This window comes from Drosophila virilis, chromosome 5, assembly GCF_030788295.1.
Source record: "Drosophila virilis strain 15010-1051.87 chromosome 5, Dvir_AGI_RSII-ME, whole genome shotgun sequence".
Classification (NCBI taxonomy): Eukaryota; Metazoa; Arthropoda; class Insecta; order Diptera; family Drosophilidae; genus Drosophila; species Drosophila virilis.
This window is the reverse complement of record NC_091547.1, coordinates 596,200-612,588: the sequence shown is the minus strand read 5'-3', so window position 1 is coordinate 612,588 and position 16,389 is coordinate 596,200. Positions and strand designations below refer to the sequence as shown.

At 44.3% G+C, this 16,389-nt stretch overlaps 6 protein-coding genes and 1 non-coding gene across 10 annotated transcripts in view; 4 read left to right on the top strand and 3 right to left on the bottom strand.

The window, feature by feature from the left end:
• The first annotated feature begins 86 nt into the window (after window positions 1-86).
• On the top strand, window positions 87-2,262 carry cuff (cutoff). Its single transcript, XM_002059296.4, has 4 exons — window positions 87-719; window positions 776-914; window positions 975-1,188; window positions 1,247-2,262. Exons 1-4 carry the CDS (start codon window positions 164-166, stop codon window positions 1,493-1,495), a joined length of 1,158 nt encoding a protein of 385 aa, XP_002059332.1. The 5' UTR covers window positions 87-163; the 3' UTR covers window positions 1,496-2,262.
• Window positions 1,534-4,511, bottom strand: ERp60 (disulfide-isomerase A3). The gene is made up of 5 exons (XM_002059295.4): window positions 4,229-4,511; window positions 3,378-3,465; window positions 2,960-3,312; window positions 2,554-2,667; window positions 1,534-2,495 (listed from the first exon to the last, which is right to left on the bottom strand). The coding sequence occupies exons 1-5, from the start codon at window positions 4,375-4,377 to the stop codon at window positions 1,730-1,732; spliced, it is 1,470 nt and encodes a 489-aa protein (XP_002059331.1). The 5' UTR covers window positions 4,378-4,511; the 3' UTR covers window positions 1,534-1,729.
• A 152-nt stretch (window positions 4,512-4,663) lies between these two features.
• eEF1alpha1 (eukaryotic translation elongation factor 1 alpha 1) lies at window positions 4,664-8,285 on the top strand. The gene is made up of 2 exons (XM_002059294.4): window positions 4,664-4,811; window positions 6,418-8,285. Exon 2 carries the CDS (start codon window positions 6,433-6,435, stop codon window positions 7,822-7,824), a length of 1,392 nt encoding a protein of 463 aa, XP_002059330.1. The 5' UTR covers window positions 4,664-4,811; window positions 6,418-6,432; the 3' UTR covers window positions 7,825-8,285.
• On the top strand, window positions 5,862-5,936 carry LOC6635966 (small nucleolar RNA snR61/Z1/Z11). Its single transcript, XR_049241.2, has one exon. It is a non-coding gene; the product is annotated as a small nucleolar RNA snR61/Z1/Z11 (small nucleolar RNA).
• MCPH1 (Microcephalin) lies at window positions 8,034-16,378 on the bottom strand. 2 transcript variants are annotated; one of them, XM_015168802.3, is made up of 9 exons: window positions 16,255-16,378; window positions 15,915-16,182; window positions 15,628-15,849; window positions 15,372-15,564; window positions 11,663-11,794; window positions 11,503-11,597; window positions 9,927-11,394; window positions 9,236-9,454; window positions 8,034-9,168 (listed from the first exon to the last, which is right to left on the bottom strand). In XM_015168802.3, exons 1-9 carry the CDS (start codon window positions 16,280-16,282, stop codon window positions 8,761-8,763), a joined length of 3,033 nt encoding a protein of 1,010 aa, XP_015024288.1. In that variant the 5' UTR covers window positions 16,283-16,378; the 3' UTR covers window positions 8,034-8,760. The 2 variants fall into 2 exon arrangements, with proteins under 2 accessions (XP_015024288.1, XP_032291702.1); XM_032435811.2 differs by having other exon boundaries at window positions 15,915-16,149; window positions 16,255-16,360.
• On the top strand, window positions 12,276-14,388 carry Zip48C (Zinc/iron regulated transporter-related protein 48C). Its single transcript, XM_002059292.4, has one exon. It carries the CDS (start codon window positions 12,922-12,924, stop codon window positions 13,951-13,953), a length of 1,032 nt encoding a protein of 343 aa, XP_002059328.1. The 5' UTR covers window positions 12,276-12,921; the 3' UTR covers window positions 13,954-14,388.
• Window positions 16,255-16,389, bottom strand: part of reb (rebuf) — a 40,762-nt gene continuing 40,627 nt past the window's right edge. For all 3 annotated transcript variants that reach the window (XM_032435813.2, XM_032435815.2, XM_032435814.2), the window contains exon 7: window positions 16,255-16,319. The gene's annotated coding sequence lies outside the window, so the exon portion shown is untranslated. The remainder of the gene's footprint in view (window positions 16,320-16,389) is intronic.

Sequence of the window (16,389 nt, the reverse complement as noted above, 5' to 3'; positions counted from 1 at the left end):
TACAATAATAATTCAGCTGCCCGCGCAACAGTTTGTTTACATTTTCGTGGCGAATGTTAAGCGTAGAAGAAGAGCAAGGCATCTAACTGTTTTTCGCGCACCATTCAAAATAACGAACGACATAAAATTTTACATTAGAAAATTTCGCTTTAACAGTGCTAAAATGTATTCAAATTATAAAATTTTAAATCTTAATGCACGCTCATCAACGCCGCAAGATAAGGAATCGTTTCCCACCATTAAACAGCCACATCGTGCTGGCGAATATAGTTTATCACCTGAGGGGCATTACGAAGATTCGCCTGCTCGACTCTGTTTTCTAACCCAACTGGGACCAAACACATTTCCGTTTTCTTTAAACGCAAGCGGGGAGGCTATGAGCACGGAGCAATCCTTTTTAAAGCCAAGATACTTGGATAATATGTTCTGCTTCTTGCGTTGTTCAATGGAAACACTTATTAAACGCCACGAAAACGGACATCTGCAGGTGGACGCGGATATTGTGTGCAGCCGGGAAACATTACAGCTTATAATGTGCGCACCGTATGAATACAAGAATAATTGGACAATTGCCGTAAGCAAGTATCGCAACACCATATACATATGCCCAGTGCCCAATCCGGAAAGACCACAATCGTTCGTTGATCCCGAACATTTAAAGAAACTAATGATGGACCATTGGATGACAAAGCTGCGGCAGCGCTGTCTGGTAGCAATGGGTAACTATTTGAACCCGGCTGTTACGTAATGATACGCCCTATTTCTCAAATTTCAGATGACGACATTGTCCAACCTGGTTCTTATCAACAGAAGAAGCTGGATGGACAATACTATTGTGTGTTTAGTATGAATATATGTGGCTTAAATGTGCTATTCGATGCACCCATCTTGGCTGAGCATTGTCCAAATCCATTGTAAGTACACATACCCTTGTAAAACGGCCGCCCAATAATAAATGTGCCTGTTCTTCATAGCATTGGACTGCCCAAAACGTTTGTAGATTTAAGGATGCGCCTAGATACGATGAGCCGTACCGAATGGTCAGCCCATAATCGCAACGTGGTTCTCAAATGGTGGGTCGAATCCTTTCTAGTTGGCATTGAGAAGGTTTACATTGCTTACCACGATAAGGAAGGCTACGTGCAAAAGATTAAACACACAATGGTTCGCGAGCTGTGGCGGGAGTGCGTGAGTAGTCGAAATCATTTAAAGCTTTATCAATAAATTTATAACGAAGTACTTACAGGATAACGATTGGTCGCCAAATATATGTGGCAATTTTCTGCGACGTCTTCTAGGCTCAATTCAGTTGCTGTTGGCAAACGTGGACAGCGCCAGCACGGTTTACCTGTTGGAATACGATTCAAAGAATGGAAGTATTACCTACAAATACTGTAAGGAGCGTAATGAACATTCGTTTATACCCGACTGGTTTCGGATTCTGATGGAGGAACACATGGACCATCTGAATGCACAAGTTCAACATCAAATTTAAGTGTATTACAATATTTATGTGTACATACATAGTGTTAATAAGATGAAAGTAGTTATTACGTTTATTGACAGTATTAATTGAATTTCAAGAAATCATCACACTATTAAATAATTTAATACACATGTGTTTTTTGCGGTTGGCTGTTGGCTGAGAATGCATTCGATTTTACAAAAATATGGAAATGCTACTTGAGTTACACGCTAATTTAGATGTACGCAGACGGCGAGATGGCGTCTACAGCTCGGTCTTCTTGGGCTTGCCGCTGCGGTCGTAGCCCTTCAGTTCTGTGGTCGCCTCCTTGGCAATGTACTTGATAAAATCATCGATTTCGCGACCGCCATTGTAACTGACGGGCTTGTTCTTCGAATCCTTTGGCAGCCAGAAGAGCGTGGGGAAACCGCGCACATTGAACTCTGGCGGTACATCGTTGGCAGTGGCATCCATTTTGACAATGGCCACCTCTTCGTTCTGCAGCTTCTCAGCCAGCTCCTCGTATATGGGGGTCAGTTTTTTGCAGTGACCGCACCAGGGGGCATAGAACTCGACCAGCGTATCCTTGCCATTGTTAATAACCACCTCATCAAAGTTCTTGGCCACGGCAACCTTAACAGGCGCATCGTTGGATTCTGGAATCGGTTCACTCTTGATGTACGGCTCCAGCTCATTGTCCAGCAACTTCTCAACAAAGTCTTTCAGACTGTCCACGGAGAACTCCTCCTTCAACGCATACTTGAGATTCTTGGCGTCGCGAGCCAAAACGACGGGCTTGTCACCAACAAAATCGTAACCATACTCGTTCAATTCATGCTGGAAATCATCCTTGGAACTGATGGCAAAGTTTATCTGGCCGACAAACTCCTTGGCTACCTTAAGCACACGATTGCGCCAGTAATTGGTGCCCTTGGGGTTCTTCTGGTAATCAACGCTATAGTAAGCAGTGATCAGAGGATTCTGGAAATCGCGGGATGTGTCCTGGGTGCGATGACCAACCAAGCCATGGCTGCAAAAATGAACATTAGCTAACCGAGCAGTAAACGGAGTTAATTACTGTAACTTACAAGTTGTCCTTTATGAAAGTGCTCAGATCGGACTCGGAGCTGCCCTCAAACTTAATAGTGGAAGACTCGAATTTGTTGCTCAAGTGTGGGGCACGTATCAGCACAATCTTATCTCTGTATGGAAGATAAATTGTTTGCGATTAATTGGATTTCCTCTACTTAAACAACTAAAATACAATACTCTACGTTTTAGAACTTAGGAAACTATAAAATCTGGCTTGGAAATTGCAATATGATTCGAATTGCAATGTATGAAACAAGACATTACAAACTATTTATTAAACTTAAGAAATATATATAGTTATGAGTTATATATGCATGGATATCTCATATCCAACTACCCCATCTTGATTCTTGCGCATGCACTCGTCCCTCACTTACGCGCATGCACTCGTCCCTCACTTACGTTTCGCCTTGTTGCTTCAGCACGGCCTCGTTGTCGCTGTGTCCAAAGCGATATTTTTCGCGGTTCTTATCGGCAAACTTCAGGAAAGTCTTGGCCAATTGAGAGTCAATATCCTTAAAGTATCCAAAGATTGTGGTATCCTTGGTGTCCAGGAACTTAGCGAGCTCCTCAATGCTGCGCACCTGCTTGGAGGCGGGTCCCACCTGGGCGCGCATGTACTTGGCAATGCCATTGGCCTCGCGTGGCCCATTATAATCTTGCGACACCTCGTCCTGGCGGAAAATTTTCAGCGTGGGATATCCGCTGACCGAGAATTTATTACAAATTTCCTTGCCAGCTTCGGTACAATCAACCTGTTTCACAAAAATATGAGTTTGTAGTGGGCGCATTAACCGACTCTAATTTTCATTTAGTTTACCTTTGCCAATTTGATTGGGGGATCGTCATCCTTGACTAGCTCAGCCGCTTTGGCATATTCGGGCTTTAAGCGCTTGCAATGTCCGCACCTACAAAATGAATATATATGTTTTGAGACACTTTACATAGTTCTCCAAATAATTTAATTGTCGCTGTTTATCAACACACAAGTTCCCTAAAATTAATGAAAGCGCTCTTATCTCCTGGGAGACGAAGTTGAAATACATATAGAATATTTGCTTTATATTTGTTGCAAAGACTGTGCTTGCTTTACGGACTCAGCTTTATCGCCCGGCTCTTAATGCTGATGAGTATATCTTCATAGTTTTAGAAATGTCGCTTACTTACAGGCAATAATTAGAAAACTAGTTGCGCCTTTTATTAGCGTACATTTAATGTGTCTTATCGTACAACGAACAAGCGACTCAATTAATTAGCTTGTTCTGTGCTTATGCTCCAGCTGATAAGGTTCGCTTGAGATGTGGTTGGCCCGGCCGGCATTTAAAGCTGGAAGACTTGCTTTCTTCTTTGTCTACACAAATACCAAACCACAAACACACATGCATACATACATGTGTATACACAAATGTACATGCATAAGGCAGGCAAGTTTACAGCTTACTTTATCAGCCCGCACACACACAAAAAGCTTCTATTTGCACATACATATGTACATGTAGCAAGTTTCTACTAAAATGGCCGACTATGACATGTCAATCTCGATAGGTGCCCTTTCTTCGCACGGCAGCGCTGACGTGTACTTTTAATGCGATTAATTGCGACACAAGTGCACTTATATATTTACAATTATGATGCGACAAATGTAAACGACCACGCCCACAGCCCACTTACCAGGGTGCATAGAACATAACCAATGTCGTCTCATGCTGCTTCAAAGTGGATACGAAATTGTCGTCACCGAGTTCCAGCACATCATGTTCGGCGCCGGCAACACTTGCAATAAAACCGTATATAAGCACTGCAGCTACTAAGCGCAACATTTCGTTATTTTGTTTTTCACTTATTTAAAATCAGAAATATATATATTTCTATATATATGTATATTATGAATACTGTCTTTCAACCGCCTGCTATGAAAATGTACGTCCAGGCCGGTCAAATGCTTTACGAGAATTGGGTTCGCTTTGATGGGTTAAGCCACGTCATTGACATTTTATAACACTGTTGGGGGAGTGACTGCGCACTTTAACATAGACCACTCCACCATTTAACATGAATATTGCAATAGAACAAAATCGCATAAGACGGCCACACTGTACGCTATGCTCTCGATACTCGCGGTGCAACTCTGTAACGCCACGCTTGCAGAAACGAGGCTACAAGCTTCCTGTTACGACGAACGCTCGTTCACTTTGTTCAAGTCTGTCGCCGGAATAGCATAGACTTTGTGATTTCTCATTCAATTTATTCGAGAGTAAGTTCTGTTACCAAGTGAAAAGAAATTTAGGTGCATACCTGTTTAAATCAAATATGTGCAACGAACTAGCCTAGTGCAGCAAACAATTAGTTTATAAACAAATATGCAATTGGACTTTACAAATGTGCATATTTGTTAAAATGTGATGTGTATGTTTATCTGTGCACTCTAAAGTTAACCTATAAGGCGGCGCAAAGTGAAAGGTGGTGACGATGACCGATGCGCAAACACGTGGCAAACAGCACAAAGAAAATTTCACCATTGCTAAATTGTTTATAGTATTTGATTGTCCAAATGAGTCACTTCATTTTCTGCAATATGGTGTAATTGGTGCGGATGCCACGCCCACATGTGCGTGGTACATGTGGATGGTCCATTATTAGCTACGACTAATTAGAGCGCACACAAGTCAATTTGTATCGGAAAAAAATGCTCAAATAAAAATTTATTTAATCAGTTAAAAATGCAAGAAAGTTGCTCAATTATACCAGCAAACGTGGTTTTTTTTTGCATGCGCGAAATTTTCCGCCTTTCTCTATACGTATGGGCATAGAATTTCAAGATGGCGGCTCACAAAGCGATGGTGTGACTGAGTAAAAGTGCTTGCAATCACAAAAAGTCAATCGGTGCCTTCGCCGGCATTGCTTATGCATGCGAATATTGAATATATTGCGAAATCAGAAATGTCACCATACCAGCACATATGAATAATGTTATCTTGGCATACACTCTAGGCCAAGATGGCCGGCAGTCCGCAATGCACTTTAGTTCTTCGATCGCTGCTCCTCTGTCGCGCAGCCTAACCACTGCTTGATCGTCTGCCTTTGTTCGTACTGCCCGGTCGCCATTTTCTTTGCTTTCTCGCTCACTCACTTGCGCCACTGAGGCAGCCGGCAACAGCGTCATGCACACATATACATACACACAGCCACATGGCTAGATTAGAATTGCTGGAAATTTCTTTGCACATATATGTATATTGAATATGTATATGTGTATAGATGACATGTATACATATTAAATTTTATTTAAATTCTAGTTCTCGATTTAAAATGATGATATTTATTCAGTTCTGCTACTGAAGAATTTTGACGAAAGCAAAAATACCAAAATCACTGAAAAATCGAGTGTATAATACTAGTAACAAATTGGACCTTTTTTTGTATAATTCTTCTTTTTTTTTCTTTGCACGTTCCTTTTTGTTGCCAGTTTCGTTTGTGCCTTTGTTACACACACTTCCACCACCGCGACATGCGGCTAAACCTAACCTCAAAGCAGAGTGCGCTCGCGATGCCGAAGTGTGGAAAATGCGAACGCAAACACGTTTCGTTTTGAGGTTAGGTTGAATCGCTGGCATGCGAACTAGAGTCAAATTTTATGAGCGTTGGCAAAAATGAATTTTAGTCCATTTTAAGAATTTCTCTGTACTCAATTTACTAATTTTTGTTCCCATGTTAATTATTTTTTTGCTAACAAATTTTGTTACCCCTCTGTTTCTTCCCCCCGATTGCTGGTTCTACCTATGTGAACCCATTTTACACACACCCTCACAAATACACACCTGATGCACGCTATGAATCCCACAAACAAACGAACCCAACAGCTCGTATAAAGCAAGATGGGTAAGGAAAAGATTCACATCAACATTGTCGTGATTGGACACGTCGACTCTGGCAAGTCCACCACCACCGGTCACTTGATCTACAAGTGCGGTGGTATCGACAAGCGTACCATTGAGAAGTTCGAGAAGGAGGCTCAGGAAATGGGCAAGGGCTCGTTCAAGTACGCATGGGTTTTGGATAAATTGAAGGCCGAGCGTGAGCGTGGTATCACCATTGATATCGCCCTGTGGAAGTTCGAGACTGCTAAGTACTATGTGACTATCATTGATGCTCCTGGCCACAGAGATTTCATCAAGAACATGATCACTGGTACCTCCCAGGCTGATTGTGCTGTCTTGATTGTTGCTGCTGGTACTGGTGAATTCGAGGCCGGTATCTCCAAGAACGGTCAGACTCGCGAGCACGCCCTGCTTGCCTTCACCCTGGGTGTCAAGCAGCTGATTGTTGGCGTCAACAAGATGGATTCGTCTGAGCCACCATACAGCGAGGCCCGTTATGAGGAAATCAAGAAGGAGGTGTCTTCATACATCAAGAAGATCGGCTACAACCCGGCGGCCGTTGCCTTCGTGCCCATCTCCGGATGGCACGGCGACAACATGTTGGAACCATCGACCAACATGCCATGGTTTAAGGGATGGAAGGTGGAGCGCAAGGAGGGTAACGCCGATGGCAAGACCCTCATCGAAGCCCTCGATGCTATCCTGCCACCCTCCCGCCCAACTGAGAAGCCCCTGCGTCTGCCCCTGCAGGATGTCTACAAAATTGGCGGTATTGGAACAGTACCCGTCGGTCGTGTTGAGACTGGTGTCCTCAAGCCAGGCTGCGTTGTTGTCTTTGCCCCAGCTAACATCACCACTGAGGTCAAGTCCGTGGAGATGCACCACGAAGCCCTCACCGAGGCCGTTCCCGGAGACAATGTTGGTTTCAACGTTAAGAACGTCTCTGTCAAGGAGCTGCGCCGTGGCTACGTTGCCGGTGACTCAAAGGCCAGCCCCCCCAAGGGTGCTGCCGATTTCACCGCTCAGGTCATCGTGCTGAACCACCCTGGCCAGATTGCCAACGGCTACACTCCAGTGTTGGATTGCCACACCGCTCACATTGCTTGCAAGTTCGCTGAGATCAAGGAGAAGGTCGACCGTCGTTCCGGCAAGACCACCGAGGAGAACCCCAAGTTCATCAAGTCTGGTGATGCCGCCATCGTCAACTTGGTGCCCTCCAAGCCTCTGTGCGTTGAGTCGTTCCAGGAGTTCCCTCCTCTGGGTCGTTTCGCTGTACGTGACATGAGACAGACTGTCGCTGTCGGTGTCATCAAGGCTGTCAACTTCAAGGACGCTTCTGGTGGCAAGGTCACCAAGGCCGCCGAGAAGGCCACCAAGGGCAAGAAGTAGCAAGTTTCCATCGAGAACAACAATAACATCAACTACAATAACAACAGTAACGTGATGAAGCAGCCACAACTCAGCAGCAACAACAATAACAACAGCAACAGCAACAATGATAAGCACAACAGTAGTAGAACACATACACCTGTCCTGGGCAAGATGAATGATAAGATGATGTTCCAGCAAAAGCAAAAGTTTAATTTTTTCCATCGCAAAGAGTTTCGTCGGATACGAATGTTAAACGCCATCGCCGCCTAGACGATTGAGAGGAGGAGCAACAGCCGCAGAATACGAAAACTTTACACCCTCGATCTTAAGTTTACCTACATATATATATGATATTGTACTAAATTGATTTTATAATGATATCATATTTCATAGTTCGTATAATTTGTGTAGCAGTAGCGCAGGCGTATAGCATTTATATATTGTGTATTCGTTAAAATTAAAGTTTTGATTTTCCTATATCTTATCCTTTTTTTTTTGCGCAACTACTTTGTACACTAATTTTGAAACAAGAAGCAGAACACAATACTAGAAGCAAAAAGATAACTCTATTTACAACAAAAATAAACACATTTTGTATTTATTCTGTTTCCATATGATTTTGGGTTGCGAATTTTTCGTTTTTTCAGCTTAGTTCGATTTTATCATTTTGTCTGCCAAAAATTTGTAAAAGTACAAACTACACGACGAGAAGTACAAGGAACTGCAGAACTATACAACAGAACTTTACCTCATTTAAACGAAAATACCAGAGTCTTTGAAATAAATCATATAATTGCAAATTGGGACACTCGACTCGTTTTTTTAATTGAGTATATCTCGACGATGACATGAATGGAAAATTTGGCAACAATGTTCACCTCGTCAAAAGCCTTTGGAATAATCCATTAAATGGTTGAGCAAAGCCATTTTAAATTGCTGCTAGGCTGCTGGCACCTATTTATTAATTACTAGAGCAGGATCTTTATAGCATACCTTGAGATGCCGTCGTGGTTTCTCCTCCTGTTCTTGACAAGGATCCTCGTAACGTATTCCATAGGGTGTTACAATGGCGCACTTCATCAAGTATTTACCAAACTTTTGGATTTGCATTGCCGTTATGCTATCTAGCACCCAGAGGGGCGACAAATAGATGCGATCGTCCTCTGCGCGTCGCTTATCGCCCACAATAAACTTGGCTTTATATCGATTCTCAGTTAACTTGGCGCCACCCAGCAGCAAAAGCTCCTTAATATTATTGAATGTTATGGGTCGGCACAGGGATGATACGTAGAAGGTCTCCATGTAGCGAAATAGTTCGCAACGATAGGATAAGCCGAAGGCCTGACGTTCGGTGCGGCAAATCTGGCAGGGATTGGGTATGTAAATTAAAGCAATGTTAATTTTTGATTAATATATTTGGCCAACTCACTTCAACGGCTCGCGAAAATGAGGTCAGTTCATATTTCTCCTCGTTCACCCACTTGCCGACACGCATCGATTCGAGCACCCACTTGTAGCTGACAATCCAGACGCCGCGCATCAAACCACGCAATAGATTTAGCGTGCGACGCGGCTCCAGGCTAACCAGATGGGTGGTGCGCTTGGTGACCGTCGGATCCAGGCGCATTCCACGCAGTTTGCGTATAGCCTGAGATGGCGTGTCACAAAACAGAAGGTCAATTGGAAGATATTGGATAATTAATGGCAAAACCATTAATTGGCTACACAAATACAAACTTAACTTTGTATTTGGCTTATTTTTGTATTTTTTTTTTTTGTTTCTTAATAATCGATGTGTAATTTATTCGTGTGAAAGCTCAAGAAATTAATATTTTACGACTACTCCGGGTTATCCATGTTTTATCAATAATTACGAAATTCATGAGCTAGGGCATAATTATAACAAATGACACAACTGTGATTATAAACTAAAGAAATCGAATAAATCTCTCTCCTTATAATCACAATTGCACTACCTTTGCATAGGATAGGGACGAGACTACCAACTAGCGAGCACAAGAGTCAAGGACTAGCCCATCTATACAATGTAAAAAATTATATGCAATATAGAAATATCTCCAAAAGTCTGTCGTTTAATGCAGCGTTGCCGTATTACCAACCTTATGGATGACCTGCACCTGATCCCTGTGCATATTAGTGTGCACCATCGTAAAGACTGTGCGACGCTTTTTTGGTGATCGGACGCAATCGCCATGCGACTCAGATGCGCTATCTATTGTTGTCTCTGATCCACACGGTGTCATAAACTCCTCATTGCCGGGCTCACTTTTTTGCACAGTTGGATCAACCGCTGCCGTTGGCTTCAGCGCCGACAAAGTGCGTCGTCGCTTAACTGTGTCGGTTGAGGCGTTGCTAGTGCCGCCGATGCTTTGGCGTGATTTACCGCTCGAATATGATGATGATGGCAGAACGGCTATTTCTTCGTTTGGCGTATAAAGACGCCTCATTTTTGATTCAGTCAATTTTGGTTCCTTGTTTATTGCATCCAATACCACTGCCTGCAGTGGCGCCAGGGCACGGCTCTCGCCCAACTCGGCCTCATTGGCCAAGGCCAGCGAGCGTCTTTGCGACGTTGTATTTATCGTATTGATGCGCTCATGAATAAGCTCCATGTCCACATTGAACAGCGAGCGTCGACGATTGACGGAGCTGCCACCGCCGCTGCCTGGCAGCCGGGTTGAGCTGAACACCGGCACTGGCGTGTGCTCACTGAAGCTGTCCAGAGATGTTTGTGTGGTCACATTCTCCATGGATTGCACCAGGTAGGGATTTCTGTTCTCATCGTTTACTTCGCTTATCTCCATGTGGTCGGTCGTGTGCACCGTGCGGCGTTCAGTTGCTCTGCTAATGATAACAGCACGTGACATGCAGATCTCCATCGTTTGTTGCACATAATTGGTTTTGTTAAAAATCGTCGGCGTCTTGGTCTGAGCGACAGGTGTGCTCATGTCCATCGAGCTGGTAGTTGCGGACTCCACCAATGGCTCCTCGGCGATGGCTTGAAATGTGGGTTTCTTCAACAGCTTCGGTGTGCTGGGCTCCATAGTGGAGACGCTGCGGCGACGTGCAATGGACTGTTCCGATTGCACCGGCAGCTCAGGCATTGCTTCGGCAATCGGCGGTGCAGCTAGCTGCAAGGAGCTACGGCGACGTGGCATGCGTGGCTCGGTCTCTGCCACAACTGCTGCTGGCTCTAGCCCCTTTTCCATTTCAATGCTTGTTTTTTGGGACATGCTTAATAAGCTGCTGCGCCGCCGTGTCATACGCGGCTCCGAATGCACTTTACAAGCGTCAAGCTCTGCCGTTAGGGCCCCGCACGCTGAACTCCGGCGTCGACTTGCGCGCAACGGTGTCGATACCTGAGTTGGCTGCACTGTTAGGGAATTGCTCCTGCGCATATTGACACGTTTTTCATCGCCGAAGTCTAGGCTCTTCTGGGCCGTTGGCTTTTCAATGCTGACATCTCCAATGCGATCCAAATCAACTTCATTTGTTTTTTCCATTTGGGGGGCGATGTCGACTGCCTGGATTTGCGTTTTGAGAGGCGTGAAAGAGCCGTTAGTTATTCTGTGGTTAAAAAGAAAAAGGAAAAAACACACATTTTAGAATTTGGACAACCAATTGATCAAAAATTATTTCAGATGGAAATTGACAGTAAATGCGATTCAAATGTACCTATTCAGTAAGTTGGTAGCCGGCGATTCTGTGGGCTCGCCTTCGGCCAGGTGCTTGGTCTGGCTAAGTGGCTTAAAGAAACGTGTGATGTCATTCTGCAAGATTGGGATGAGAAAACTATATATCCGGCTTGGTTAACGGCAGAGAAATCAAGACTTACCTTTGGCGTGGTTGTTGATGTTAGTGCCGATCGCTTTTGAGTATCCTCCTTGTCCTTGGTGTTGGTGGGTGTACCTTGGCGCCTGCGCGACCGCTTATTGAGCTCGGAATCCGGTTGCATGCAACGCACGCGCTGCAATGGGGCATGAAATAAGCGTCAACGTCAACTGATAAGCCAATAGAGACCTTTGTTTTTGGTACTGCTGGTGCGACTACTGCTGCTGCTGCGTCTGCTGCTTTCGCAACTGCTTCTGTCAGTCACTTTTTAGCTAAAAACCACTGTTTTATTTGTTTATAATGTACGTGATATCTCAGCCGTCGCTGTCATTTGTTGATATTAGCGCGATATTATCTCTTGTGGGCGTTCTCTTTAGTCCGCATGTGATGAAAATTAGTTTTGACTGCTCTCTCAATGCAATTTTATATATAAGAAACATATTTAAAAACAGCATTTGAATGTTGCTGTCATTAAATAAAACAAACTTCAATGTTTTAGCTGATTTAAATGCGTTTTACGTTTTCATTTGAATTTAAACGCAAACAGGTGTGGCAACACTGCCCGTGGTATTGCAGCCCTGGGTCTGCTCACTGCGCTTGCGCCGTTCTGGCAGCGAGCAGAGCAAGAGCAACCACCGCCGTTGTATAAAAATTGCTACAGCACAGCCGACAGCCTCAGTCTGCGGCTCATTCAGTGTCGGTCGCGCTCAATTAGAAGTTGTCGCAAAACAGAAACAACGAATAAAATTTTTAACTAGCAGTATTACGCGATAGTACAACATTCCATATACTAAACACAATTCCACTTAAAGCACGCATCCGCGATAGATAAGCAACAAGTGTGACAGCCCCGATCCCTCAGCGTCCATAAGCCGAAATTCATTCAGCAGCAGCAGCTGAGAGCGAAGGGAAAAAGAGAGAGCCAAACAAATCGAAAATATTGTTTGTTTTGCCACAATTGTCAAACGGAACTAAAATAAAACTAAAACAGAACAAGCAACAACAAAACAGAATCAGTGCGAAGAACAACTAGGAACGTGGCACTTTGCAGCAAGTAAACAAACTTGCGCCCTGCCGCCCCCTCTGCCCGGAGTCTTCCGCGTCTGTTGCAGTAGCTTGGGAAATAATTAAAAAAAGAAACAATCAAAACTTGTTTTTGTTTCTTCACGAACAGATACCGCGATAACGAGTACACGAGTACATAAATTATAAGAACGCCAGCGACTTAGCCAAGAGCGAAACCTAAGCAGACAGACTCCCAAGATGATAGCTGGCTATGGACCTGTCACGCAAGCTCTGTTGGGCACGCTGCTCACTTGGGGCCTGACGGCCGCCGGTGCCGCGATGGTCATATTTGTGCGTGGCACTCAGCGACGTTCATTGGATGCGGCGCTGGGCTTTGCGGCGGGCGTCATGATCGCCGCCTCTTTCTGGTCGCTGCTTGGACCGGCCATCGAAATGGCCGAGAGCTCGCATCTGTATGGCGTCTACTCATTCCTGCCTGTGGCCGGCGGCTTTCTGCTCGGCTCAATCTTTGTGTACGGCTGTGACAAACTGATGTCGTATCTGGGGCTAAATAGCACCAACATGATGATACAGATGACGCAGAGCAAGGACAAGGCGGACATTGCCATTGACGAGCTGAAGCGCAACGGTGCCGCCGCCAGTGCACGACATGCATCTAAGAGCCTGGACAGTTTCTCGGATTGTCTGAGCGTGCAGCACAGTGGCGAGTCGCGTCGCCGCAAGAAGGGCAGCATCAACGAAGTGGAGCAGTGTACTTACACAGCGGAGGCGACACTCGAACAGCAGCGCGCGCAGGAGGCGTTGTCGCAATGGAAACGCATCATGCTGCTGGTGGTGGCCATTACCGTGCACAATATACCCGAAGGCCTGGCGGTCGGTGTCAGTTTCGGCGCCGTGGGCACCACAAACAGCTCCACATTCGAAAGTGCACGCAATCTGGCCATTGGCATTGGAATACAAAACTTTCCTGAGGGATTGGCCGTCAGCTTGCCGCTGCATGCAGCCGGATTTAGTGTGATGCGCGCGCTCTGGTATGGCCAGCTGTCGGGCATGGTGGAGCCCATCTTTGGTGTGCTCGGCGCAGTGGCTGTCACATTTGCCAATCTTATATTACCCTATGCGCTGTCCTTTGCTGCCGGTGCCATGATCTATATAGTGGCCGACGATATTCTGCCGGAGGCGCATGCCAGCGGCAATGGCACAATTGCCACATGGGGCACAGTCTCTGGTTTCTTAATAATGATGTGTCTCGAGGTGGCGCTCTCATGATCTGGCCACGCAACAACGAAGCAAACAACGCACTTGTTCCTAGCAGAATTCCACCAGGGCACAGACAGCAAAGGACTCGCAAATCATTTTAGTGTAAATTTAAATTATCGCACGTACTTATTAATGCGCATTTGTCTTGAATGTAAATAGTTTAATGGAACCGGGCTTTATGATATTCGTATTGTTCTTGTTCGATTCTTTTAAATGTACATATGTGTATGTATTTGTTACAATCTCAGAGAACGTTGCCTGCAGTGCGTTTAACGCCAGCCCAAAAAGCAGAAGAAAAAAGAAAAAACCCCAACCGTAACTAAGTATTTTTATATAAGCGACTTGGCGGTAAACAGACGTATGCATGTGCAATAGGTTTTAAGTTGTCAGCGTCTTTCTTCTTAAAAAAAAAAAAAAAAAAAAAAAAAAACAACAAAAACAAAACTGTCGTAATATTTATAAGTAATAAAACATAATGTCTTGTACGTATAGTACAATATATATTAAGAATTGCATTTGTTCTCAACCTGGATACTTTGCTATGATGCGCCTTCTATTACCAACTTCCTGGGCACTGATAAGCACGGCCGCCGCAAAAAACACGTTGTGTTACACGCAAATTGAATTAGATAACCCAACGCGTACAAACAAACAACAACGCCCAGGTAAAGTGCCTGACATTTGTTGTCTGTGATAAGAATCTGTCGAGCGAAAAATACGTGAACTTGCAGACGGCACTCAAAAGGGGCTCCACAAACATATCGTTTCCATTTTTAGGGATTTGTGCTGCCATTTTTGCAATAAACAACAATGCTCAAATCTAATCAAAAAGGGCAGACCGTAGACTTGCAAAATCTGACCAGTTGTCCGATACCCAAAAGCGTGAGAAGTCCGAATCTTAACTATTGAACTACAAACATGAGCGTACGAAAGAAGGTTGCTCAGCTGCTTACAGAGTATCTGCCAGCCTAGCATACTATTGCTTGCTGTTTGCTTTTGGACAAGAGATTTTATCTGAGTCATTGTCGTGGTTGAGCGTGGTACAGCGATTCGGTGGGTCTTATCAAGAATGTGGGGTGAACCAAACAACTAATCAATTTGTTTATTTTATACTATTTTTATGGCATCAATAAACCAATTAAATAGCCACTAGTTTTAAGTGGAGCTGATACACCCGAAACAATTAAAACATGGGTTATTTACAATGCCTGATGGCTTACGCTGGGTGGCAACAACAATCGGTGCTTGAGACATGACACAATAAAAATTGTTATTTACACATTTGCAGGCAGCTATCAATAATTTGCATTGATATAAATGCAGATGGAGGCTCGTCCAACCACACGTGTTACAAGTCATGGGCAAAACCAGATTTCTACTAACTATTATAAGCATAGCATAATATATATGTATATTGGAATACTTACCGACAGTTTACCGTAGAGCTCCGGGTATTCATACATGTGAATATTGCTAATGGGAAACTGTTGTGGATCGCACAGACGTCGTTGCACCTTGCAGGCCTCAATCCACAATATGGACACAATTGGTATGTTCCAGCTCTGAGCGCGCTTGTAGGTGGACAATAGGCCGTCCTTGAAGACCACATGTGTGGTATTGCTGCCAAATGAATTTGTATTTAAACATTAATATTGATTAGTTTTTTCAAAGAGTCAAACTAACCGCAACAGACGATCGTTCACTTGGGCGCCCAGCTTGGCAATGATGGTCTTTACGCCCTCGGAACGATTATCATTGCCAGTGCGCACTTCAACGTAGACAATGACGTCCTTTAAAATCTCCGAGAGCGTTAGCGGCGCTGGCGGGTTGCGTTCCTCGGCTGTAATTATGCTTATTTCAGCATGTGGCACATCAAAGTTGTTGTAGATGGCTCTGGTGGGACTTCTGCTTGCACAGGATACAAACACACAATCATTTCGGATAACGATTAGTTCAATTTCTTTGCTCACTTAAGGGCACGCATTGCGCGCATGCGCAGCGCGGCGCTGGGACTGTTGAGATCACGTTGTAAATGGTTAAGACTGGGATCCTGTTTAGGCGTCTTGGCAGGCGTGTGCTTGGGACTAGAGGCTGCTGGGCTATAGTCTGCAGCCCTGGGTTTGGGCGCCATTATCATGTGGGCAATTGCTGGTGTTGTCGCAATAGAAGTTACCGACGCACAGGCTTCGATTGTGACAGCCCTGTCTGAAGTACAAAGATCCGTTTGCTTATTTTTATCTGCATTGTGTTTCAGGATATTATAAATTTGTACATTGGACTGAGCTTTGGGTAAGATTTGAATAAACGCACTTTCACCCATTATTTGTGTTCTCCACATAATATAGTTCCAAGACTTGCTTAAATTTTAGCTGATACTGAAAATTTTGAGCACGCCAAAATTAAACAGGAATTTATTTATAAAAATAAGCTGAATTACAAAGCTAA

Coding starts and splice junctions, on each gene's coding strand:
- Zip48C (XM_002059292.4), top strand. CDS start 12,922: ATGATAGCTGGCTATGGACCTGTCACGCAAGCTCTGTTGGGCACGCTG.
- eEF1alpha1 (XM_002059294.4), top strand. CDS start 6,433: ATGGGTAAGGAAAAGATTCACATCAACATTGTCGTGATTGGACACGTC.
- ERp60 (XM_002059295.4), bottom strand. CDS start 4,377: ATGTTGCGCTTAGTAGCTGCAGTGCTTATATACGGTTTTATTGCAAGT. Junction 2,668..2,959: donor CTGAAGCAACAAGGCGAAAC/GTAAGTGAGGGA, acceptor TCTTCCATACAG/AGATAAGATTGTGCTGATAC. Junction 2,496..2,553: donor ACTTTCATAAAGGACAACTT/GTAAGTTACAGT, acceptor TCATTTTTGCAG/CCATGGCTTGGTTGGTCATC.
- MCPH1 (XM_015168802.3), bottom strand. CDS start 16,282: ATGTGGAGAACACAAATAATGGGTGAAA. Junction 11,598..11,662: donor CATCAACAACCACGCCAAAG/GTAAGTCTTGAT, acceptor CCAATCTTGCAG/AATGACATCACACGTTTCTT. Junction 9,455..9,926: donor AGGTGCAGGTCATCCATAAG/GTTGGTAATACG, acceptor ACGCCATCTCAG/GCTATACGCAAACTGCGTGG.
- cuff (XM_002059296.4), top strand. CDS start 164: ATGTATTCAAATTATAAAATTTTAAATCTTAATGCACGCTCATCAACG. Junction 720..775: donor GCGCTGTCTGGTAGCAATGG/GTAACTATTTGA, acceptor CTCAAATTTCAG/ATGACGACATTGTCCAACCT. Junction 1,189..1,246: donor GCGAGCTGTGGCGGGAGTGC/GTGAGTAGTCGA, acceptor AAGTACTTACAG/GATAACGATTGGTCGCCAAA.